Genomic DNA, 26,190 nt, shown 5'->3' with positions numbered 1-26,190 from the left:
ATGTTGAATGCTTTTATTCATGGCTACTTAGATCTTTTTATTGGTTTACATATTGTAGAAATCAAGAATGATTGTGCTGAAAATAAGAAGCTTATCTAACAACAAATATTTGACCTTTTATGAAAAATCGAAATGTGGACTATGACTTTCACTACAAGAAAATAGTTCTATTACAACAAAAAAATTGCAACGTTCATTTTTGTTACTAATTTACTATGATTATTGCAATATTTTTGCAATTTATTACAAAACAACAACTATAACGGACGTTGCATATTTTTGTTACCAAATTGCAATCATTTGCCACAAAATTTTGACCAGAAATAAATCTTCTTGACTTGACCAAGGGTTAAACGATTTTGTCTTAAGTAACTCTTCGGCTGGTCGTGTCCTTTTGCATGGTCGACGGTATCTAAATTGCCGTCAGATTGAAATATTATTCGACCATAGCTTGTATTTTCTTGTTGGATCCTTCTTGGATAAATCCATACACTAGTTTTTTTTATTGAGCATAAGGCCTCCACGTTCTGCATCAGGTCCATTAGCTTCTCTCGGTCTAGAACTTCATGGATCAAACCGATAAGGCCCATAAAATGCCCATTAAGCCAAGTTATGATCAGTTGCTTAGCTTGTTCTTACGCTAAGCTCCTCGTTGAGACATATCTGCTGATCTGGATCACATCACCGTACATTGTAAATATGATGGTAAACTGTGTAATCCATCTGTAGTATGATATAGTATTTTAGTAGATAATAAAATATTATTTTCGTAGATTATTGGTACATGGGCAGATTTTGTGGTTCTGTGTAAGTAGATATATAGAAATCATTCGTTCATGAATTATACTGTAGTTCGGATCTTAAAGAAACTCGTAGCCGGTTCATTCTGCGGTGGTAGAATAATTACCACTAGGTAAATTTCAGAGTCTACGAGCAGCATATATATATATATATATGTGTGTAGTTAATCGAAACTACTATCTACATGCTCGTAGACAGTAGATTTTGTTTTTTATTTTCCGTAGATCAAAAATGAAATTGTATTCTACTAATATTTAGTCAATCAAATTATTTTTCATATGATCTGTTTTTTGTTTATGTACATTTATATAATTTTTTATTTTTTCTGATTCTTATAATAATTGATATGAATTTTTAAGGTTAACAAGAGACATCTGAGTCTAAAAAAATTATGACAAATGGACAATATAATTATTTTTGTTATGTTTTGGCAATTTTTTTCTATTATTAATCAAAAGTGAACTCTAAGTCAAATTTCAGGACTAGAATCTTCGTGATTTGATTTATGTGACTTGAAGAATAGTTTTTTTTAGTAAAGCTATCAATTCTGGAAGAACAAACCACGTTAACAAGGGTTCTGGGGTTGGGTTGAGACTGGGTAGCTAAGTCCATTACTAAGAGGATGGTTGTTTGTAGTTTTCGAAATGGTTTTTGGTTTTTGTTTTTGAAAAACTATTTTATTATCCAACTAGAATTATGGAAAATAGATTTCTTAGATTTTTTTTTTTAAACTAGTTTTTGAAATAACGGTTTGTGGAAATACCGTGGTCTATTGGTCAAGATTTAAAGGCTTCTGCATCCATGTTTGGGGTTCGAATCTCAGGCAACGTAATTTCTACAGGAGGAGATCTAGATTTAATTCTCGGAGAAGGCGGATTATGCAGAAGATTAGAGAAAAAAGCTTACAAGAAAATTTTCAGTATGATGCAAGGACTACTGTCATGAATTGATTTCATAGGATGATTCAGGATGATGGAGTCAAGTATGAATTCTCACAAGATAAGTATTATTGTTGATTCTAATATCATCTATGCAATGTTTTTCAGAATTTGTAATAACATAATTAACGAGAAAAAATAACTGTTCAATTTGTAAACAAAAACTATATTTTATATATTAGTTTTACGGAAGAAGTTGGCGTTGGCTTTTGTATATTTTTTTTTAGAAATTTTTAAATTTTAGTGACAACTCCTTCATTCTTATTTAATGATTATATATTTTCCATTTACGTTCGCAAGAATCTACTCACCATTAAAATCTATAAACTTTATTAAAATAAAATAGTAAAAATTCCAAAGTCTAACAACGAAAGAGCAACAATATTTTAAATTGATTGATTGCTTGCTATCATACTAAATTTATATGACGTGGTTATGTTTTGTTAAATTTTACACATATAATAATTTTTTTTATTTTGTCATCATAATATTTTTTATAGTTAACCGTTAATGAATTATATTTGCACATTTTACTTAAAGTTTTATATATAGGTATTTCTGCAAATATCATATGTACACATTTCTAATTTAAAGTATATATATATATATATATATATATATATATATAAATGTATGTTTAAGCATAAAACTATTTTTGTAGTATATGTTTAAACATAGAATTATATTATTTCGTATTTGCTGTTTTTTTTATTTTAAAATAAGCATGTGTATTTTGGTAATAATATTTTATATTTTATTATTTACCAATAAATATTTTACTATTAATAAAATGAAAATTAAACTTATTAATAACAAAATATCTATTCTATAACTAAAAGCAAAAAAATCAAAACTAGAAACAAAAATCTAAAATCATCATTCATGTTTTTCCAAAAACTAAAATCTAGTGCAAAATCATCACCTAAGTTTTAATTTCTTTTTAGAAAAAAAAAAAAAAACTTGCTGAGCAAGATTTTTGTGGAGTAATACATGTGACACAGTAGATGTTTCCCGGATCAAATAAATTAATAATCAAAACCCTAACTCCTCGGCACCAGCTCTCTTGGACCATGTCTCTCCTCGGCCGCGTAGTAAAAAATCCGACCGTATCAAAGGTTTCTAAGTTGTACGTACCTTACCCAGTCGGAAGAGACCCATCGTCACTCCCAAAAATAGATCCAAACAGCCATAACTGCATTGATAACCGCCCAATTTCTCTGCGCTACAGAGTATCGGCAATGATCGAGATGTCTAATCTCGACGAAGCCGCGAGTATCTCGCGCCTGGCTGTCTCTGAAGAATTACGTGCGAACAGAGACACTGTCTTCATCTGCAATTCCGTAATCGGAGCCATGTGCGAAGCCAAACGGTACGACGAAGCCCTCTCTATGTTCAATTACTTTTTCAACGAATGTCAAACCGTTCCAAACACGCTCTCTTGCAATCTCATCATGAAAGCACACTGCGACCAAGGTTGTGTCGACAAGGCTCTTGAGCTTTACCGTCACCTAGTCCTGGACGGACGCTCGTCTCCAGGGATGGAGACTTACGTGATACTCACGAAAGCCTTGGTTGATGCCAAAAGACTCGACGAAGCTTGTGATTTAGTGAGATCCATGGGGCGTTGTTATTTCATGGTCTACGACATCCTCATTCGCGGGTTTTTGGATATAGGGAGATTCGTAGAGGCTAGCCAAATCTTCGAGGAACTGAAAGGATCACCTAACAACAGTAAACTCCCATGGAGAGACTATCACAAGGCAATTGCACTCTTTCAGGTTTCTTTTATTGAGTATTGGTTCAAGCAAGGCAAAGATGAGGAAGCTCGGGAGATTTGGGCGGTTTTGGATATGGCTGAACTACTGAACCCCATTGTTGGAAACAGGGTTTTGAAACTTCTTGTGGAGCACGGTAAGAAAACAGAGGCTTGGGAACTGTTCGAATTGATTAAAGGAATCTGCGATTCCGAGACTGTCGGCATAATGTTGAAGTCTTTTAGTGAAAAGACTATTATCCCTTTCAAATGTGTCGGGAAGACGTGTTATAGGACCATCATTGCTTGTCTCTGCGAACAAGGAAAAATGTCCGAGGCAGAGACATTCTTTGCTGTCATGTGTTACGACCTTAATAACATAGACGACGAATTGATGGCGTTGGGACCTGATGTCTCAACATTCAGAGCAATGATCAATGGATATGTTAAGGTTGGGAGACTCGATGATGCCATGAAGATGTTGGACAAGATGAAGATTTTAAATTTAAGAAAGCTTGCTATTCATCGAGCCAGCTAAAAAGAAAATTTGCATTCCTTTTTTTTTTTAAGACAATTATATTTTATTTTATTTAGTCATCCTTGACTTTTCTCACATCTCAACTCATCTTTCAGTTTTGCTATGCTTTTTTCCTCTTCTTTTTTTGTCTACGTAAACAACCATTCATTGACAAATCAAAATAATTACTCTTAACAAAAGTGAGTTTACAAGTGAAACTAACATCAACTTTTAACTATAAGAATCATGTCACGAATGTAGCCAGGAAGGATCAAATGAATAGAGATATAATATTAAAGCAACGAACGTCAAAGAGAAGTCTCTGAAACTTGCAGCGAAATAAAGAAAACGAGAGAATCAATGTTAGGTCAGAACTCAACCACGGATTTGAGCTTGAGTAGAGGCAGCAATTTGCTCAGCCCCAATATTAAAGTTTGCTAATAATATCTAGAATTAGATTCGGACATTAATTATGTATTTAAAAAAAAGTTTCTCTTTTTTCTTTTAACTTGCTGAGCAAGATTTTGGTGGAGTCCCTGTTATTATTAATATATATATATATGTATTAGTGCCGTCGTCCAAAGCCCTAACCTGCTGAGGACGTAATGTCTATGATACGCCGCGTGATACTTGGTCGGCGGCCATACAGGACGGCGGTGCCAAGAAGAGCCAAGGACGTAATGTCAAATCCAGATTGCCGACCAATCACTCTAGGTTTCAGAGTGTGGTACCTCATCGCCTCCGTTGGCGACCTAGACACGGCGGCGGAGTACGCTCGTTTGGCTGCATTCAGTAGAATAAAAGGGGAAGCGACGGAGAGTACATGTGAATTAATCATCCGAAGCATGTGTCTGCATAAAAGGCACAAGGACGCGTACGATCTCTACGATTTCTTCTTCAACAAGCATAAGCTTATACCCACCAACAACTGCTGCAACTGCATCATCGAGTCTCGTTTTCAACAAGGTCTTGTTGACGAAGCTCTTGATTTCCACCGATCCATCATATCCCGCGGTTACCCAAACGAGGATACTCTCAGGGTCTTGACCAAAGGGTTAGTTCAATGCGGTCGACTGGACCAAGCCAAAGCATTTCTTAAGGCCGAGAAATTCCCGTATAGCAACCGGCCTGATCACGTGGCGTTCAACAATCTGATTCAAGGGTTTTTGGACATTGGGAATTTGGACAAGGCCAATCTTGTCTTGGACGAGTTCAAACGGGCTTGGTCTGATTGGTCTGATTTTGCCCTTTCCTGGCATAAACCTAATTCTCTCTCTTTACAATATGAACAAAAGGTGGCTTTCCTCATGACGACATTCATGGAGTACTGGTTCAAGCAAGGTAAAGAGATGGAAGCTATGAAGTGCTACGAGCGTTGTGTGGTAGCAAACAAGCTCCCTGTTCGTTCAGACACTGGCAGCGCCCTTTTAAAAATTTTGCTCAAGTACGGTAAAAAAACTCATGCTTGGGCACTGTACCATGACATGTTTGATCAAAGTCAAAGTGGGATAAGTTGCCTACGCTTAGACTCTGGCACGGTTAAGAAAATGGTGGACGAGTGTTTTGATATTGGTCGGTGTAGCCAGGCAATCGAGACCTACAACAAGGCGAGAACCAATAACAAATTCTTAGATAACACATACATTATCACAAGGTGTTGCGAAAACGGCATGTTGTCGGAAGCAGAGTCTCTGTTTGCTGTTTCACTTGGTCGTGGTTTCGGCGGCGCTGACGTTGCCATTTTCAAAACAATGATCGCTTCATATCTCAATGCTGGTCGAGTCGATGATGCTTTAAAGACCTCCAACATGATGATTGATTCGAGTCTAATAGAGGTCTCCAAACTGTTTTGACTATGTTCTTCATCACCTGCTTGCTCTTTTTTTTTATTGTCCTTTATCTTGTTCTCAAGATATATATGTCTTGGATATTTTTTTGTATTCTTTCTTTAGTTGTTTTGGATCGTGAATCAACGTACGTATGATCCTCCATTTATTTTCTTCACTTTTAGCAACTAAAAACTAGAAATTCTACTGCAAAACTATAATCTCTTTATAACATCCACAGTCATTCATACATGTACCAAATCGTCGTTGCAGCTTCTCATGTCATGTTGAAATAGATTTGTGATTCTTTACAAATGACTAAGGTTCAATGTTTTTTTTTTTTTAAAGTGTGTTGGTTCATAAAAATACAAGCCAACAAAAGGACATAGGAATACTCTGTAAGAAGTTTTGTTTTTGTTTGTCATGTTCTTGCCACTGACTGTCTGATGTTCATGTCGTGTCCTGCACGTTAGTCATGTCTTTGGAACAGACTTGTTGCTGGAATTGTCGTCATGTTTAAGTAGTGGTTTTCGATGTATGTTTCAAAACAAGTTCTATGTTTATTTTTTAAACTAAGAGACTGCAAAATGTCCCACCACCAATAATCACCATTTTGCTTAAAGTCCTACCAATTGTCCCCAACTTAGCAATACTAATAAGAAAATCTAAGGACTCAGATAAAAGTTCCATCAATAATGATGGTCTTACAAAACGGGAACGCAACACAAAGTGGGAACTAATCTCCAAAAGACTAGGTCTCTTATTTGAATAAGTAAATAGCAAGAAATAAAGAAGCCACGTGTTGTCATTGCTTCTTGATATCCTATCACATCCTCATCCTCCTTCCCTCACTGCCCTCCCCCCCTGCAAAGATGAAATGAAAACAGATCAAAGTTTAGAAATCCAAAAACATAAACTCAAATCACAATCAACACTTCATTTACCTTCTTCTGGATCTTCCCACCAACAAGAACATCATCAGGCCTAGTCAGAACCGATTTGGGCCAAATGATCCCTCGAACCTTGAGTCTCCAATGGGTAGATTCCAGCACCGTGTACACATAACTGGCTCCATGCAGAAAATTAATCAGGTCCTGGGCAATGGGGATGACACTAACCAACCACTCCAGATCTTCTTCGGTAGGATATCTGGGTGGATAGCACCTGCTCAGTATGGCATTGAATGACATTTCCTGACCCTGGAAAGGGACAAGTTGCTTCACCCTCTCAACAGCAAAGGCCAGGTTTTGGGGGTCTTTGGTTCTGGCAAAACCATCGATCACTACCCCATGGTGAGTGGACTCTGGCTTCACACTAAACTCCTCCTCCATTCGCTCCAAGTAGTTGAGAGCCAGATCTAGCTTCCCAGAATCAGCAAGAGCCTTCAGCAACACCCAGAAAGTGATGTTGGTAGGAGCAACTCCATACACAACCATCTCTCTGAGTAAAGACTCTACTTCTTCTGGAGCTTTTGAAGCTGTAGAGTAGTATCCAGCTCCAGACAATAGAGCGTGGTAGTGATTCTTGGTCTTCTCCTCGAACTCAAGAAGCTCCAACTCATGAAGTTTCTTCAATCTATCCTCCAGGGTCTCGACATCGGCACAAGTCTTCACCACGACGGCTCGCAACTGGTCCCTGAGACACACCACCTGAGACAGAGGCTCCGAACCCTCCTCAAAATCACCTTTCTCAAACCTCTCTGTTATCTTCTCAATTTTCTGAATACAATAAAAAAGTCACACAAGTCAGGCCCAAAAACAATATAGGCCCAAAGGTTTCACAACTTGAAACCCATGTATACAAAACGAGAATCTCTCTCAACTCAAATCAGTTTTTTCTTTTCATAATCAAACCCCCCCCCATACACGTATCATTACTAATCTTAATCAAAATTCCCACACACAACCAAAACTTTATAGCTCGCTGCTTATACTTACTAATCTAATCATTCCCACAAGATACAGCTTTCAGGAAGAAGGATAATACTGAGCAAAACCCTCTTATTTTGTACACTAGTTGCTACGACTAATCCCACAAAAACAAAACAAAACAAAACTTTTAACCCTAAATACAAAACGAGAATCTCTGTAACTCAATCAGTTTTTTTCTTTTCATAATCAAACCCGTTATTACCTTAAACACATTGCGGATTCCATCCGACCTCATTAAAGACTCGCGAATTTTTTTTAAATCAGACGAGGAGGTGTTGTAGCGCCTCATCGTTCCCCCCATTTCCTGTAAACCACCCAATCAAAACAAGTCAGGCCCAAAAACAATATAGGCCCAAACGTTTCGCAACTTGAAACCCATGTACAGTATATACAAAACGAGAATCTCTCTAACTCAAATCAGTTTTTTCTTTTCATAATCAAACCCCGTTATTACCTTAAACACATTTCGCATTCCAGCCGACATCATTAAAGACTCGCGAAAGTTTCTTAAATCAGACGAGGAGGTGTTGTAGCGCCTCATCGTTCCCCCCATTTCCTGTAAACCACCCAATCAAAACAAGTCAGGCCCAAAAACAATATACTGTATATATAAAAAACGGAACTTTCTGCAACTCGATCAGTTTATTTTTTCATAATCAAACCGGTTTTTACCTTAAACACGTTGCAAGTGTTGTAGCGCCTCATCGCTCCCCCGTACGTAATAGCCTTGTTGATGAAAGACAACATCTTGATTTGGAACCTGAAATGATTTTTTTTAAAAAGTTATATATATTTTCTCAGTAACATCAAATCACACAGAGTCTGATGACTTGAGAGAGAGAGAGAGAGAGAGAGAGAGAGAGAGAGAGAGAGAGAGAGAGAGAGAGAGAGAGAGAGAGAGAGAGAGATCGTTTCATGATAAACAAGAAAAAAAATATACAAAAGATCTGACGACTTGTTTCATGATAAAAAAAGAAACTTTTTGACTTTCAACATAAAAAAAAAGAAGCAGATCCGACTGGTTTGATGTGCCATAAAAAGTTTTTCTTTTTCATCATCAAAAAGATCCGACTCGTTTGGATGAAAAAAAAAACCCATAGCTTTTCAATTAATCAACATCAAAAAAAGAAGAAGAAATCCGACTCTTTTGGATGGAGTAAACCCTAAAGTGTCATAAACTTTTTGGATAAGCTAGATTCAAAGAAGCCAAACAAAACAAAAAGAAGCAGATCCGACTGGTTTGATGTGCCATAAAAAGTTTTTCTTTTTCATCATCAAAAAGATCCGACTCGTTTGGATGAAAAAAGAAATAGCTTTTCAATCAACACAAAAAGAAAAAGAAGATCCGACTCGTTTCGATGGAGTAAACCCTAAAGCAGAAACTTTTTCTACTTATTCAAAATCAAAGAAAGAGAGATTCTGATAAACTAGATCCAAAGAACCAAAAAAATGGGTGCAAACAGAAAGATCAGCGTTCGAGATATGGAAAAGTTTGTATCTTTTTTTGCATGGAGAAAAACCCTAAAAACCCTAAATGACAAAAACTGAAAAAGTAAAGTTAGAGGTGATTCTTCGGATTCATCAAGAACCATATGATTCAAAATCAAGGAAATAGAGATTTGGATAGCTAGATTCAAAAGAACCACTTAGAGAGAGATAGAGAGAGAGAGAGAGAGAGAGAGAGACCTTGTCTTCTAATGACAGAATCAAAGTGGAGAGGGAAGAGAGAGATAGAGAGCTATATAGAGACTGAGCTCGCTTGGGGAACAAAAGCAACTGAAAATATTAATTGATATGGGATGGAAAGTGTAGCTGTCACTGCTTTTTCCTTTTTGTTGGGGTGGTTTTTTTTTACCGTTTTGGTGCAACCTATTTCAATAATAAGACAAAAAAAATTATTTCATATGTTTTGGATCACCTCTTTGTTTCCTTCTTCCCTCTTTCATATTACGTACACTAATCAATCAAATTGTGAAAACAAAACAAAATTAGACTACTCCTCTCATTCCCATAATCTGTATATTAATTAATAACACCAATGAATTAATACATAAACTTAGGCCTCGACATTTTATCCGGACCCAAAGACCCGACCCGAAACCGACCCAAAAATATTCGGTCCGGACAGAACCGATCCGATCAAATTACCTTATCGGATCTTGTTGTTGTAGAGGACCCGCGGGTCTTCGACCCGACCCGAATCTGAAACCTGATGGATATCCGAATTAATAATGTAAATTAAATAAAATGAATCGAAAGGAGTGGAAGATGGGTGTTTTATCTATAGAGTAAGGGGGTCAGCCACTAGGAGGCAACTAATTATTGTTGTATCTCACATAGTTTAATATATATACACATTTTAATATAATAAAAACATAAATTTTAAATAAAAATTTCAAATATTTTCGGAAATATTAATGTTTTCAGATATTTTTTTTTGTATTTTTAGGTATTTTTAGGTCAAATCGAACCGAACCCGACCCGGAATCGAACCGATAAATTCTAATTACCTGAATGGAACTATCTAAGACCCGACCGACCCGGACCAGTACGATTCGAACCGATCCGAAATTGAGAATTTGAAATTATCCTATCAAATCCTAAACTCCTAGATCCAAAAAACTCAAACTCGAAAAGATCTGATCCGAACCCGACCCGACGATCCGAATACCCATGCCTACAAAACTTTTTATCCGTACACTTATAAGTTAATATCTTCGTTGTTGCGAAAAAAAAAATATCATGGATATATATGCCACCATACAGTTAACACGTATCATAGGTGGTCTTTCAACCAACATTAAAGTAAAATAGGTCAATATAGTATTAAGTAATAGTATAGGTTTTTACAAATAATTAGATCATTATAAGAGGACTTGTTTTACAAATATGCATCTGACAAAGCACAAGAGTGACGTCCATTGTTGTCGACTCTGTTAACCAATGGGATTATGTCTCCCACTTCAAAAGATTAAAACTGTCCAAAAACCTTCAACCCTTTATACCCTTTATTAAATTCATTTGTCTATGTTTCGGTTAATGTAACGTGGTTAACTCATATGATTCACAATTAGCTCATATTTGGAGAAGACCACGTGGGGGCCCGCAACAAAACAATTCATTTTTAATATTTTTTTTGTATGTGGTATAATACTACGTTACTTACTCTTTGCAACTTTAGTTTTACAAGTAACTAGATTTTGACCCGCGCTTTTGAAGCGCGGAATATTTTACGATGAAAAATTTCACTAATAATTTAACAAATATTTTGGTAAATTTTAAAGAGTGTGTATTTAAAATATTTTTGCATTTAAATCAGTATTTTTAAATTCAACCCGATTGTGATTATACCGGTTAATCCGGAGATCTGACAATTCATTTTATGTTTTTAAAATATTCATATTAAAAAATCACTAAAATCCGAGACTAACCGATTGAACTGGTGGATGACCGATATGTAATCTAATTGGATTTAAATTGTAATAGCTTCATAATTTGTAATCTTATAATCGAAATTTTAAAGTTCACTATTTTGCAATTTATGATAGTGAACTTTAAAATTATGAAGTTTCTACAAAATTTTAAAGAGAAAATGATAGATATAAAATAACTAAGATTAATTATTGTATTATTTGGAAACATTGATAGTAGTATAAAAATATATTGTTTGGAAACATTGATAGTAGTATAAAGAAATAAATATATTGTTTGGAAACATTGATAGTAGTATAAAGAAATAAGTATATTGTTTGGAAACATGGATAGTAGTATAAAGAAAGGAACATAAAATAATTTAATGTATGTTTAACTATAAAGTATAAAGTGTATTTAATTTAAAAACTTACAAAATAAATGTTAGGTCCAATAGAATGTTTCTGTTTTAATAAGATAGATGGCTCGCCAAAAGTACAGAGCAGCCACTGTTTTATACTTGCATTACTTGCACACCGATGTTTTACCACTGGACTGTTTGTATACTTTGGGCCGAAATTCTATTTATAATGAATTAGTGAGGAATCAGTCTTAAAGCTTTCCTAAAACGGAATTTACTGGAAGTTTATGAGTAGGCCACAGTCAATATATATGCTTTTCTCAGTCAATATCATATATGCATAATGAGAAATTTTTGGGTGAACCGTAGGTTTACCAACCAATAATAATTTGTATTTTTATATTCAGTATCTTTATTTTAATAGGTGCATATGTTAATATATAAACCATATAAACAAATAATTTTATTTTAATAGGTGCATATGTTATATATATATTGTTTAAATAAGACTATACATTATATGAAAATACCTACTTATATTTTGATATTTGCATTGAATATATATTGAAAATTTAATATTTTAATTTTGAAATCTTCATTTTTTAAAAATGATTATAAATTATTGAAACCAATATACATCTAACATTAAAAAATAATTTGTTGGTGTAAAATTTTGTTACACAAATATGCAAACAATCATAAAATCATATGAGTAGAAACCCCGTTTAATAAATATCCATATTAAAAGTATACTATATATCTATGTTAATATTATTTAAATTTAATTATACATTATATACGTAGATAAAATTGATTATTTTAATATATTTACCCTAAAATGATTGCGAACAAACAAGAGCGATCAGTTATTTATTATATACATAATAATAACTGATTTCTCAGTTACTTAATATATAATTACTATTTTATTATTTCATAATATGCAGAAAACATAAAATAAGTAATAAATATAAAATATTTATTCTGCACAAGACACATATCTTAACCTAAATATGTAATTCTTTAATAATTTTAAATTTTAAACATTTATAAATCTCAGGCCAAAATAAAGGAACAAAATAAAAATAAATTTCAAAATAAATATTTATATTGAACAATAACCAAAATGAAAAAACGACATAAAGAAAGAACAATATTGAAAATATATAGGATTGTCATGTGAACGTAAATTTCTTATAACCATAATTAATTTTTATATTGCTAAATCATGATATAAAACTAAACTGATATAATTTCATTGTAACCAAATAGTAGGTTTGGGATTATTCGGTCTAAACATTGGATTTTCATGTGATAAGTGATTTTTTGACCTAAAATATTTTTAAAAAAAAAAATTTTAAAAAATTATTTAAGGCCCAAAAATATTAATTCGATCAAGAATATAAATTTTATTTTTTTCATACAATATTTCTTAAATAATTTTTATATAAATTTACTATGCGCAAATATCATTCTAATTCTAGTAATATATTATAAATCTTTCAACAATTTAGCGCATAAGCTGACTTGGACAAGGTAGGAAGAAGAAGAAAATGGGTCAAATCGTTGAAAATGAGCTGGCATACGAAAGAAGTAGCGCATAAGCTGACCTGGACAAGGTCTATTCTAATCATCATGTGGTGAAGATGATTCCACGACGGGAATGCTACGAGATATGTGTGATTGTAGTTTATTCTATTATTTTAGTAATAAGAAAAGACATTGTATTTTAATAATCTTAAATACATCTAACTTTCTGCGTTGTCAAAACAAATGTTCTCTTTTGCATACAAAATCCGAAAATAGTACTGGCCAGTAGTATAACAAGGTTAATTTTGGGGTTTCCGAATATAACTGATTTGATTGGCCAGTAACAGAGTAATATGTTCTGAGAAACCACATGTCTATAAAGAATAAGTGTTGGTAACAAATATGTCTATTCTAATAATGTAAGATACAAAAGTTTCCTCTATTCATTTATAACTTACTCGAAGCCTTCAATGACTAGGAATGTCAGTTGGGCTACTACGGTCGGGTGTTACCCGACTCGAAATTCACAAAAAAAAAAATCTGCAATGACTAGAAATCCAGAGTGAATGGTTGTGAAACGAAACAGAGCTTAAAATTTTTGATAAATCTTCTTCCTTCCACAGTGGGTGTCAGATTCGATGCATCAATGGTAGATGAAGAGTTACTGAGAGCATACAGAGAAAAACAAAAGATTAACATAATATATTATACAAAGAAAAATAATGTACGTTTTAGAATATTTTAAGTAAAACAATGATATAAAAAGATTAACAAAATATATTATCCATACTCCAACAAAGTATGTCTTACCAAATTTTCATAATCGAGAATTCTGAATATTATTATTTTTATTTCATATGAAAATGAAATCATTCAATCTTGCATATACTTTTTGGATACATTTATTATAAAGTAATTAAAATATGTGAAATAGTATGAAATCAGCAGTCCACACTATCAAACAGTATATTTCCAAGTTGAATACAAAAGGATAAGATTAGCCTTCTGCACACGTGAACGCATATAATGTGGCATGCCTCTAATGTTTGAGAGTCATATATTTTCTATGCCTAGTTAAAACTTAAGTTAAAGAGAGTTGAACCGTGATACAAATATACAAACTTATGCCCTGTTTTCAAAATGTAAGGGCTTTAACGTTGTAAATATTTTATTACAAAATGTAAGGACTACGTCACTTTATTGTTTTAAGATTTTGTAACCTATCTTGTGATCTAGCTCTTTCTTCTTTCTCTGCCTTCTTCGAATGAAAAACTTTTTTTTCTTCAATGCTTCCTCTAATCGTGTCCGTTCATTTGTGTTCCTGAGTCAAGATTTCTTTCTTTGAGGCTACGACTAAAATGTTATTAGTTATATGGCAAAATACCATGACACATGTTTTATTTAGAGTCTGCCCATGAATCATTATAGAGATTTGGTTGCTAAGTCTCAGTTTATATATGAAGATCTTACTTAACCAAAAAAATACGAAACTGTTTGTAAAATTTAAAAATAATTGAGAGCACACCAATGGAAAATCATGTTATTTTGTAATATAACACATCGGTTCGTAACAAGAATACAAAGTGATTTATAAAAAATGTGTGTGGTTAGGTGATTTATCAGAATTGTATGAAATTCTAAAAATACATACAATGTCTTGTAAAATATGATTTACCTAAAATTGAAAGAATGTAATTTAGTTTGAATTTGTATTGTGTTCGGGTAGTTACAGTAAAGGAAGTGCTACGTGTAATTCTTTTTTTTGTGCCATGTGTAAAATTCGCTTGAGTTTATTTGTCAAAAACATGTAATTCACTTTAGTTTTAGACCCCTACGACTCTTCTTCGTATCAATCAACCAAAACGGATCAATATAGGCAATGTAGTATGAGTATATACATATATATATTCCCCTCGGTTTTTTTATTTATTTTCACAATATGACTAACGGTCAAGGAATCAAGGTGTACAACAGCTACTGTTTCTAGCTCACATAATATATTTATTATTTTGGCTTATCTCTATATGAATCAACCAACACACAATAAGTTCTGAACCTTAAATTCAATAGTAGTCTCTAAGAGAATCAATCTATTTTTTTCACAAGACATGAAAAGCTGTAACGACTCTTTGGTTCATGAATGGTCGTTGGATGTTATAAAAAGTTCTAATTTTGTAGTAGAATTTCTAGTAGTTTTTAGTTACTAAAAGTTATAGAGGCAGAAAATAAATCTGAGGATCATAAGTTGATTCATGATCTAAAAAAACTATATAAAAATGCACTATTAATACAATCGAGCCTTATCTAGAATCGATTCATACCTTACGTCGGATATGAGCGGACCGACCACACGGGATTGATGAGCTGGTGGCTCTTTTTAAACCGGCGCAGAGAACAAAGCACCGATTCGCCGTCAGACACACAATACAAACAAAGCTTTTTTAGAATTTTTTGAGTTAATATTATTTTATTTTTCTTGAGTCAAATGTTGTTTTACGAGAGAGAACGTCCGATTCTCACTCGCGTACGCCAAAAGCGATTCTGGTTGCGCGTGATAGTCACGAAACACTCGTCTCACAGGAGAGGAAAGCAGATATTTTTATTCTTTACCGGAATACAAATAAATGGAAAAATCCTAACGCATGAATGTAGTGTTCCAGAAAAATACATTGCACACAGATAGTTTATGGTCACCTAAGTGTAGACATGATGAGAATCTTCGTTCCTCAGTAATGACTCCAGTGGAGTGTAGTGAAGCTGCTTTGAGTTATTTTCTCTCCTCATCTCGTGAGAGGTTTGTGATGACTAAAGAAAAAGGGGAATTTTCAAAAACACCACTTTGAATATGTATATGAATCAAAGATGAAAAAGGTGTGTGTACGCAAGAGATTACAGCACTGAATATGTATATGAATCAAAGATGAAAAAGGTGTGTGTACCCAAGAGATTACAGCACAAGGTAGTGGAAATCTCATACTAGGCACTCAGCAACCAGAAACATGTCTTATTAAAAGACCATCAAAGTAGGCTCAATACATGATAAAAGGTCATCCACAGAACGCTCGTCCACAAGTTCTTCAACCTCTATACTCTAGGACATGGAAATACCCAAAAAATCAGTTGATGATAGACTCTTCACACGTGAGCTGCGGTTGGGTTCACAATAGTAATTGTGGTATATAACAACCTACAAAAAACTATGTAAATCTAATCCTAATTAAAATAATAAAAGTTAAGGGAGACGTTGCCGCCAAAAAAAAATAAAATAGTAAAAGTTGTTATTCTAAGCTTCATCAGGAACTCACCTGGATCAACTCCATCTGTGCTTGGAGAGTCAAGAGAAGCCAAGATTGTGAGATTCTTTACAACAACATCTCTGTTCAGACAATCAAAAACAAATTCATATCAGAACGCAAGACTAGCTGAAAACAAATAGCATTAGATTAAGTGTAACCTGAGACATGCAATAAACAGGATGAATGTTCCAAAAATGTGAACTCAAGAAGGTGAATGATAAGACCAGTAGAGTTCATGAGCTCAACGAGATGAGGTCTTGTATAGTTTAGCTCTCCAGTTTTAAACCAATCCCACCATATACTTCCTTGACCATCAATTGTCCCGTTCTCGCCTATGGTTACAGTATCATCATCAGACAAACAGCATCCATATATTAAGTTGCTATATTAGTTAGTACCTGTGATGACTACATCTGTGAGAATCTGACCATATAGAAGACTCCTATTTCTTTTACCAGGCAAATCTTCTTCCTCGTCCATATGATGGTAATGGATCAACCACAGGTCAATTTCTCCGAGCTCTGAGAAAAGACATATAAGTTGTATAAGTGTTCACATTGTTATTTATGTTTTTTAGTAAAAAAGGGTAGAGACTTGCCGGCCTGTTCAAAAAAAAAAAAAAAAAGGGTAGAGACTTGCCGTGGTATCAGAAGTGCTTCTACACATGTGCTAGAGTAACAATTACTACTAAGAAAATAATTGATGAGCATTTTACAGTTCCAACTTCCTAGCTCCAATATTTTTAATACTATTTGACATTTTTTTATAATTACTATTTGACATTTTGAAACTATGAATTGAATTTTTTTTGTGTTGTATCTATTAATGTGAATCACACTATGTTAGTGGACATCTTTTGAGAGCTAGAATGATAAATTTTCTAAATTATACACTTATATTCAGAATGGATGCACTAAATTAGAGAGGATTAGTAAGACAGGCAAGAGTAATACGACACTCATAATTACTATACATAATTATCCCTTCAAGTGATTAGCAAACCTACCATCATTGATTCACTGACCGGAGCTTTATGGTGAAATATAGCGCACACAGAGCCGCGGCTTTATAGTAAATTATCACGTTGCACCGGATACTCTCAAAATTTGTTTTAAGGCCCAATTTAACTTGAAGCTTACAACTACGGGACAAGTGCCACCGATACTTGTACATACCTTGAGCCCCATGTGCAACCTAAGTTCCCACAAGCAGTCCATTTTCAGAACTTTTTTTGGTTCCTTTCTCAAACAATTCTTTTGAAACAAAATAAAAATCTATCACTTTGTAGTTCGTAGTGCAATCATAGTTGTAAAACAAAAATACCTTTCAGTCAAAATATCAAATCAAAGCACAATGAACTTGAGAGAGTCTTTACAAGACAAAAGTAAATTTTATGGGAACGACATCGATTTTTGGAGTCATCTGGAAGGTGGAAAGAAGCTACTAAAAACTTGAATGAAAATTTGATATAGTTAAGAAGATTTGTGTAACATCCCGGGCCCAGCCCAAAATGAAACCCAAGAGCTGCAGGCCCAAGTGAGTAAAATCCTACCCCAAAGCTCTCTCATTTCTTATAAAGGGACATCATTCCTAGGGATTCATCACAAGAGAGACAGCAAGCGAAGTCCTGCCCGATCAGAACCTCGCCGCCGCCGACCGCCGCCGCCTCCCGCCGCCGCCGACCGCCGCCGCCCGTTCGCCGCTCACCAACCGCCCCGCGTGCAGCCCGAGCCGTCGATCCCGAGCCCCCAGTCGTCGCCTCCTTGATTCCTTTTCTTGTAACCTTCTCAGATCTGAACCTTAAGGTAATCTAGATCCCTAATCTTCTAAGTCATTGGGTATGACCAGATCTGAACGTAAACCCATCTTCCCTCTTGTGAATCTTTATGGATCAGATCCGGAGAGGTGACCATCTTTTTTCCATTTCCTAGATCCAGATCTACCACTTCAAGAAACTAAGGTGAGGACTTGGATGTGAACTTATCTCTTGTTGAGTAACTGTAGACATAGTCCTTGGTGATGTGATCTAGATCTTATGTGTATGAATGATTTGCCACAAAATTTTTGTTATCAAATTGCAATCATTTGCCCCAAAATTTTGACCAGAAATAAATCTTCTTGACTTGACCAAGAGTTAAACAATTTTGTCTTAAGTAACTCTTCGGCTGGTAGTGTCCTTTTGCATGGTCGACGGTATCTGAATTGCCGTCAGATTGAAATATTATTCGACCATAACTTGTATTTTCTTGTTGGATCCTTCTTGGATAAATCCAAACACTGATTTTTTTTTATTGGGCATAAGGCCTCCACGTTCTGCATCAGGTCCATTAGCTTCTCTCGGTCTAGAACTTCATGGATCAAACCGATAAGGCCCATAAAATGCCCATTAAGCCAAGTTATGATCAGTTGCTTAGCTTGTTCTTACGTTAAGCTCCTCGTTGAGACATATCTGCTGATCTGGATCGCATCACCGTAGATTGTAAATATGATGGTAAACTGTGTAATCCATCTGTAGTATGATATAGTATTTTAGTAGATAATAAAATATTATTTTCATAGATTATTGGTACATGGGCAGATTTTGTGGTTCTGTGTAAGTGGATATATAGAAATCATTCGTTCATGAATTATACTTTAGTTCAGATCTTAAAGAAAGTTGTAGCCGGTTCATTCTGCGGTGGTAGAATAATTACCACTAGTTAAATTTCAGAGTCTACGAGCAACAAATATATATAGTTAATCGAAACTACTATCTACATGTTTGTAGACAGTAGATTTTGTTTTCTATTTTCCGTAGATCAAAAATGAAATTGTATTCTACTGATATTTAGTCAACCAAATTATTTTTCATATGATCTGTTTTTTGTTTATGTACATTTTATATAATTTTTTATTTTTTCTGACTGTTATAATAATTGATATGAATTTTTAAGGTTGACAAGAGGCATCTGAGTCTAAAAAAATTTAAAAAAATAATGACAAATGGACAAATTGTTATGTATTGGCAATTTTTTCTATTATTAATCAAAAGTGAACTCTAAGGGGGGTGTATTGAATCATGGATTTTAAAAGTTTAAGTGGATTTGGAAAAATATTGGAGTTTGAAGAGATTTGGACTAAATCTCATTTATATGGATGATTTAAAAAGAGAAAAAAGATTTTGGGTGAGATTTTCTCTTAAATTTCAGAGTACTTATTAGCAAAAAAAAAACATTTCAGAGTACTCTAGATCATTTGATATTATTAATCTATGTTGTTTCATTATTTTTTGAACAAATGACACATCGTTTACAAGACACGAGTTTGCTCCGTATCGTAACTCTCGCAAAGGGAAAACGAGGAAGACAATGTGGTTCATCAGATCATTGATAATGGAACTAACTGAATTTGCTCCTTACGAGAGAAAACCATTGAGGCTTCTCAAAGTTGGTAAAGAAAGAGGGCTCTTAAGGTTGCTAAGAGGAAGAGGGAGGATATGTCTAGTGTTCATGAGGTCTGGTGGAGGTGCTACTACTGAGAAGAAGAACTTCTGAACAAGTTACGGTTACACAGCTCCCACAACTGATTCATCTCATACCGAAACTCCTTCTCCCCAAGCTTACACTCACTCAAGTGCTTCACTGCAAGTGCTGAGCCATCAAGAAAAATCAGCTTATACGTTGTTCCTGTTTTAGTTGTAAAGATAATGTTCTCAGAGCTGAAACCATTAGTTGCAGCCATCAAGTCCCCAAGCTTAACCTTAACCAAAGGCTTCTTAAACAAAGAGACTTGCGCTACCATATGGCTAAGTCTCTGCGCTAAGATATTAACTCCTTCGTTTTTAACTACTCTCTTTCTCGTATATACCATCAAACTCCAAACACACCAGCTGCAATATCAAAAAAAAGAAAAAAAAATTGATTCTCAGATCGTACCAAAGAGTTCATGAACCTACACTCAGCTAAACTAGGAGGAATCTCACCATCCAATTCATTATTAAACAGATCAAGGGACATCAAGAACGGTTACCAAGTACATAGCTTTGGAGGAATGTTACCAGACTATTGATTGCTAGATCGATCAAGCTTTTGTAAGCTACCATAATATTGAAAAGACTCTGGGATCCGACCAGATAAACCCATGTCTTAAAGCACGAGATTGATGACTATGTTCTCTTGATTGTTCCAACAAGACGCGCCGCCGAAATTTCATAATTTGAGAACTCTCTGAGGGTCGGTGAGAGAGGAATCAGGTCTGGATTCCTCGTAGGCATCTTATGTCATCTTCATCAGTAGCCATGGCGGGAGAAAAGCAGAGGAAGAAGAAGATGAACAGAGTAGCAATAATTGATAAAATGGAGAAGCTTTATGGGGTTTGAGATGATCTCCATGGATGAAGTGATCAGAGGTTATCTGGGTTTGGATTGAAATTAAAGTTTTGTATCTGCCAATGAAGTTGCAGAGAGACAATAAGCCTGCCATCAGTTGTCTTTTGTAAATATTTTCTTGTTCGTCTTTGGATAGATGTCGTGTTATTTTTATTTAGAAGTCTCTCCAAATAACACATGTAGAAGTAGGAGTTTCACAGCGACATTTTTAACTAAAAATGAACTCAAAGTATCCCCAAATCCCATTCATAGCTTTTTTATCAAAATAATGTTTACCTTTCAATAACATTGGATTTGATATAAGTTTTGTAAATGGTTAATTGAATAACAGGAGATTTGTGAGTGTTTCTAATGATTTTAGACAAATTTCATGTTTAATAACAGGTGATTTGAAAATATTTTTTAAAATCCTTAGTTGAATAACAGGGGATTTTAAAACAACTCTAAAACCTTTTAAAATCATAGTTTCAATACACCCCCCTAAGTCAAATTTCAGGACTAGGATCTTCGTGATTTGATTTGTGTGACTTGAAGAATAGTTTTTTTTAGTAAAACTATCAATTCTGGAAGAACTAACCACGTTAACAAGGGTTCTCGGGTTGGGTTGAGACTGGGTAGCTAAGTCCATTACAAAGAGGATGGTTGTTTGTAGTTTTTGAAATGGTTTTTGGTTTTTTGTTTTTGAAAAACTATTTTATTATCCAATTAGAATTATGGAAAATAGATTTCTTAGAATTTTTTTTTTAAAAACTAGTTTTTGAAATAACGGTTCGTGGAAATACCGTGGTCTATTGATCAAGGTTTAAAGGCTTCTGTATCCATGTCTGGGGTTCGAATCTCAGGCAACATAATTTCTACAGGAGGATTTCAATTTCCGGAGAAGGCAAATTATGCAGAAGATTAGAGAAAAAAGCTTACAAGAGAATTTTCAGTATGGTGCAAGAACTACTGTCAGGAATTGATTTCATAGGACGATTCAGGATGATGGAGTCAAGTGTAAATTCTCACAAGACATGTATTATTGTCGGCTCTAATATCATCTATGCAATGTTTTTCAGAATTTGTAATAACATAATTAACGAGACAAAAAATAACTGTTCAATTTGTAAAAAAACCAAAATATAGATTATATTAGTTTTACGGAAGAAGTTGGCGTTGGCTTTTGTATATTTTTATTTTTAGAAATTTTTAAATTTTAGTGACAACTCCTTCATTCTTATTGTATGATTATATTTCTTCCATTTACGTTCGCAAGAATCTACTCACCATTAAAATCTATAAACTTTATTAAAATAAAATAGTAAAAATTCCAAAGTCTAACAACGAAAGAGCAACAATATTTTAAATTGATTGATTGCTTGCTATCATACTAAATTTATATGACGTGGTTATGTTTTGTTAAATTTTACACATATAATAATTTTTTTATTTTTGTCATCATAATATTTTTTATAGTTAACCGTTAATGAATTATATTTGCACATTTTACTTAAAGTTTTATATATAAGTATTTCTGCAAATATCATATGTACACATTTCTAATTTAAAGTATATATATATATATATATATATAAATGTATGTTTAAGCATAAAACTATTTTTGTAGTATATGTTTAAACATAGAATTATATTATTTCGTATTTGCTGTTTTTTTATTTTAAAATAAGCATGTGTATTTTGGTAATAATATTTTATATTTTATTATTTACCAAATAAATATTTTACTATTAATAAAATGAAAATTAAACTTATTAATAACAAAATATCTATTCTATAACTAAAAGCAAAAAAATCAAAACTAGAAACAAAAATCTAAAATCATCATTCATGTTTTTCCAAAAACTAAAATCTAGTGCAAAATCATCACCTAAGTTTTACTTTCTTTTTAGAAAAAAAAAAAAAACTTGCTGAGCAAGATTTTTTGTGGAGTAATACGTGTGACAGTAGATGTTTCCCGGATCAAATAAATTAATAATCAAAACCCTAACTCCTCGGCACCAGCTCTCTTGGACCATGTCTCTCCTCCGCCGCGTAGTAAAAAATCCGACCGTATCAAAGGTTTCTAAGTTGTACGTACCTTACCCAGTGGGAAGAGACCCATCGTCACTCCCAAAAATAGATCCAAACAGCCATAACTGCATTGATAACCGCCCAATTTCTCTGCGCTACAGAGTATCGGCAATGATCGAGATGTCTAATCTCGACGAAGCCGCGAGTATCTCGCGCCTGGCTGTCTCTGAAGAATTACGTGCGAACAGAGACACTGTCTTCATCTGCAATTCCGTAATCGGAGCCATGTGCGAAGCCAAACGGTACGACGAAGCCCTCTCTATGTTCAATTACTTTTTCAACGAATGTCAAACCGTTCCAAACACGCTCTCTTGCAATCTCATCATGAAAGCACACTGCGACCAAGGTTGTGTCGACAAGGCTCTTGAGCTTTACCGTCACCTAGTCCTGGACGGACGCTCGTCTCCAGGGATGGAGACTTACGTGATACTCACGAAAGCCTTGGTTGATGCCAAAAGACTCGACGAAGCTTGTGATTTAGTGAGATCCATGGGGCGTTGTTATTTCATGGTCTACGACATCCTCATTCGCGGGTTTTTGGATGTAGGGAGATTCGTAGAGGCTAGCCAAATCTTCGAGGAACTGAAAGGATCACCTAACAACAGTAAACTCCCATGGAGAGACTATCACAAGGCAATTGCACTCTTTCAGGTTTCTTTTATTGAGTATTGGTTCAAGCAAGGCAAAGATGAGGAAGCTCGGGAGATTTGGGCGGTTTTGGATATGGCTGAACTACTGAACCCCATTGTTGGAAACAGGGTTTTGAAACTTCTTGTGGAGCACGGTAAGAAAACAGAGGCTTGGGAACTGTTCGAATTGATTAAAGGAATCTGCGATTCCGAGACTGTCGGCATAATGTTGAAGTCTTTTAGTGAAAAGACTATTATCCCTTTCAAATGTGTCGGGAAGACGTGTTATAGGACCATCATTGCTTGTCTCTGCGAACAAGGAAAAATGTCCGAGGCAGAGACATTCTTTGCTGTCATGTGTTACGACCTTGATAACATAGACGACGAATTGATGGCGTTGGGACCTGATGTCTCAACATTCAGAGCAATGATCAATGGATATGTTAAGGTTGGGAGACTCGATGATGCCATGAAGATGTTGGACAAGATGAAGATTTTAAATTTAAGAAAGCTTGCTATTCATCGAGCCAGCTAAAAAGAAAATTTGCATTCCTTTTTTTTTTTAAGACAATTATATTTTATTTTATTTAGTCATCCTTGACTTTTCTCACATCTCAACTCATCTTTCAGTTTTGCTATGCTTTTTTCCTCTTCTTTTTTTGTCTACGTAAACAACCATTCATTGACAAATCAAAATAATTACTCTTAACAAAAGTGAGTTTACAAGTGAAACTAACATCAACTTTTAACTATAAGAATCATGTCACGAATGTAGCCAGGAAGGATCAAATGAATAGAGATATAATATTAAAGCAACGAACGTCAAAGAGAAGTCTCTGAAACTTGCAGCGAAATAAAGAAAACGAGAGAATCAATGTTAGGTCAGAACTCAACCACGGATTTGAGCTTGAGTAGAGGCAGCAATTTGCTCAGCCCCAATATTAAAGTTTGCTAATAATATCTAGAATTAGATTCGGACATTAATTATGTATTTAAAAAAAGTTTCTCTTTTTTCTTTTAACTTGCTGAGCAAGATTTTGGTGGAGTCCCTGTTATTATTAATATATATATATATGTATTAGTGCCGTCGTCCAAAGCCCTAACCTGCTGAGGACGTAATGTCTATGATACGCCGCGTGATACTTGGTCGGCGGCCATACAGGACGGCGGTGCCAAGAAGAGCCAAGGACGTAATGTCAAATCCAGATTGCCGACCAATCACTCTAGGTTTCAGAGTGTGGTACCTCATCGCCTCCGTTGGCGACCTAGACACGGCGGCGGAGTACGCTCGTTTGGCTGCATTCAGTAGAATAAAAGGGGAAGCGACGGAGAGTACATGTGAATTAATCATCCGAAGCATGTGTCTGCATAAAAGGCACAAGGACGCGTACGATCTCTACGATTTCTTCTTCAACAAGCATAAGCTTATACCCACCAACAACTGCTGCAACTGCATCATCGAGTCTCGTTTTCAACAAGGTCTTGTTGACGAAGCTCTTGATTTCCACCGATCCATCATATCCCGCGGTTACCCAAACGAGGATACTCTCAGGGTCTTGACCAAAGGGTTAGTTCAATGCGGTCGACTGGACCAAGCCAAAGCATTTCTTAAGGCCGAGAAATTCCCGTATAGCAACCGGCCTGATCACGTGGCGTTCAACAATCTGATTCAAGGGTTTTTGGACATTGGGAATTTGGACAAGGCCAATCTTGTCTTGGACGAGTTCAAACGGGCTTGGTCTGATTGGTCTGATTTTGCCCTTTCCTGGCATAAACCTAATTCTCTCTCTTTACAATATGAACAAAAGGTGGCTTTCCTCATGACGACATTCATGGAGTACTGGTTCAAGCAAGGTAAAGAGATGGAAGCTATGAAGTGCTACGAGCGTTGTGTGGTAGCAAACAAGCTCCCTGTTCGTTCAGACACTGGCAGCGCCCTTTTAAAAATTTTGCTCAAGTACGGTAAAAAAACTCATGCTTGGGCACTGTACCATGACATGTTTGATCAAAGTCAAAGTGGGATAAGTTGCCTACGCTTAGACTCTGGCACGGTTAAGAAAATGGTGGACGAGTGTTTTGATATTGGTCGGTGTAGCCAGGCAATCGAGACCTACAACAAGGCGAGAACCAATAACAAATTCTTAGATAACACATACATTATCACAAGGTGTTGCGAAAACGGCATGTTGTCGGAAGCAGAGTCTCTGTTTGCTGTTTCACTTGGTCGTGGTTTCGGCGGCGCTGACGTTGCCATTTTCAAAACAATGATCGCTTCATATCTCAATGCTGGTCGAGTCGATGATGCTTTAAAGACCTCCAACATGATGATTGATTCGAGTCTAATAGAGGTCTCCAAACTGTTTTGACTATGTTCTTCATCACCTGCTTGCTCTTTTTTTTTATTGTCCTTTATCTTGTTCTCAAGATATATATGTCTTGGATATTTTTTTGTATTCTTTCTTTAGTTGTTTTGGATCGTGAATCAACGTACGTATGATCCTCCATTTATTTTCTTCACTTTTAGCAACTAAAAACTAGAAATTCTACTGCAAAACTATAATCTCTTTATAACATCCACAGTCATTCATACATGTACCAAAATCGTCGTTGCAGCTTCTCATGTCATGTTGAAATAGATTTGTGATTCTTTACAAATGACTAAGGTTCAATGTTTTTTTTTTTTAAAGTGTGTTGGTTCATAAAAATACAAGCCAACAAAAGGACATAGGAATACTCTGTAAGAAGTTTTGTTTTTGTTTGT

General features: G+C 34.9%; 6 protein-coding genes and 1 long non-coding RNA gene across 8 annotated transcripts in view; 4 read left to right on the top strand and 3 right to left on the bottom strand.

Moving 5' to 3' along the window:
* The first annotated feature begins 2,809 nt into the window (after nt 1–2,809).
* Nucleotides 2,810–4,085, top strand: LOC130501072 (pentatricopeptide repeat-containing protein At3g60960, mitochondrial-like). The gene has a single exon (XM_056995970.1). The coding sequence runs from the start codon at nt 2,810–2,812 to the stop codon at nt 4,028–4,030; it is 1,221 nt and encodes a 406-aa protein (XP_056851950.1). The 3' UTR covers nt 4,031–4,085.
* Nucleotides 4,086–4,574: 489 nt separating this feature from the next.
* On the top strand, nt 4,575–6,011 carry LOC130501070 (pentatricopeptide repeat-containing protein At3g60980, mitochondrial-like). Its single transcript, XM_056995968.1, has one exon. The coding sequence runs from the start codon at nt 4,615–4,617 to the stop codon at nt 5,860–5,862; it is 1,248 nt and encodes a 415-aa protein (XP_056851948.1). The 5' UTR covers nt 4,575–4,614; the 3' UTR covers nt 5,863–6,011.
* Nucleotides 6,012–6,491: 480 nt separating this feature from the next.
* LOC108838592 (pentatricopeptide repeat-containing protein At1g77170, mitochondrial) overlaps nt 6,492–26,190 on the bottom strand; it is a 41,372-nt gene continuing 21,673 nt past the window's right edge. The window contains exons 1-3 of one of the 2 annotated variants that reach the window (XM_056995963.1): nt 7,969–8,016; nt 6,780–7,553; nt 6,492–6,699 (exon numbers count right to left, since the gene is read on the bottom strand). In XM_056995963.1, the coding sequence (XP_056851943.1) occupies nt 6,670–6,699; nt 6,780–7,553; nt 7,969–8,001 (837 nt within the window). In that variant the 5' untranslated portion in view covers nt 8,002–8,016 and the 3' untranslated portion in view covers nt 6,492–6,669. Of the gene's footprint in view, nt 6,700–6,779; nt 7,554–7,968; nt 8,017–26,190 lie in introns of those variants that run through there. The other variant, XM_056995962.1, reaches the window with a different exon arrangement.
* Nucleotides 15,831–16,880, bottom strand: LOC130501066 (probable polygalacturonase). The gene is made up of 3 exons (XM_056995966.1): nt 16,763–16,880; nt 16,523–16,696; nt 15,831–16,444 (listed from the first exon to the last, which is right to left on the bottom strand). Exons 1-3 carry the CDS (start codon nt 16,842–16,844, stop codon nt 16,431–16,433), a joined length of 270 nt encoding a protein of 89 aa, XP_056851946.1. The 5' UTR covers nt 16,845–16,880; the 3' UTR covers nt 15,831–16,430.
* Nucleotides 19,598–21,007, bottom strand: LOC130501067 (uncharacterized). Its single transcript, XR_008939478.1, has 2 exons — nt 20,326–21,007; nt 19,598–20,232 (listed from the first exon to the last, which is right to left on the bottom strand). It is a non-coding gene; the product is annotated as an uncharacterized LOC130501067 (long non-coding RNA).
* On the top strand, nt 22,729–24,039 carry LOC130501062 (pentatricopeptide repeat-containing protein At3g60960, mitochondrial-like). Its single transcript, XM_056995959.1, has one exon. The coding sequence runs from the start codon at nt 22,744–22,746 to the stop codon at nt 23,962–23,964; it is 1,221 nt and encodes a 406-aa protein (XP_056851939.1). The 5' UTR covers nt 22,729–22,743; the 3' UTR covers nt 23,965–24,039.
* Nucleotides 24,508–25,944, top strand: LOC130501064 (pentatricopeptide repeat-containing protein At3g60980, mitochondrial-like). The gene has a single exon (XM_056995961.1). The coding sequence runs from the start codon at nt 24,548–24,550 to the stop codon at nt 25,793–25,795; it is 1,248 nt and encodes a 415-aa protein (XP_056851941.1). The 5' UTR covers nt 24,508–24,547; the 3' UTR covers nt 25,796–25,944.

The sequence above is a fragment of the Raphanus sativus genome, unplaced genomic scaffold (genome assembly GCF_000801105.2).
Source record: "Raphanus sativus cultivar WK10039 unplaced genomic scaffold, ASM80110v3 Scaffold0091, whole genome shotgun sequence".
Classification (NCBI taxonomy): domain Eukaryota; kingdom Viridiplantae; phylum Streptophyta; class Magnoliopsida; order Brassicales; family Brassicaceae; genus Raphanus; species Raphanus sativus.
This window is presented reverse-complemented; position numbering and strand designations above follow the sequence as displayed.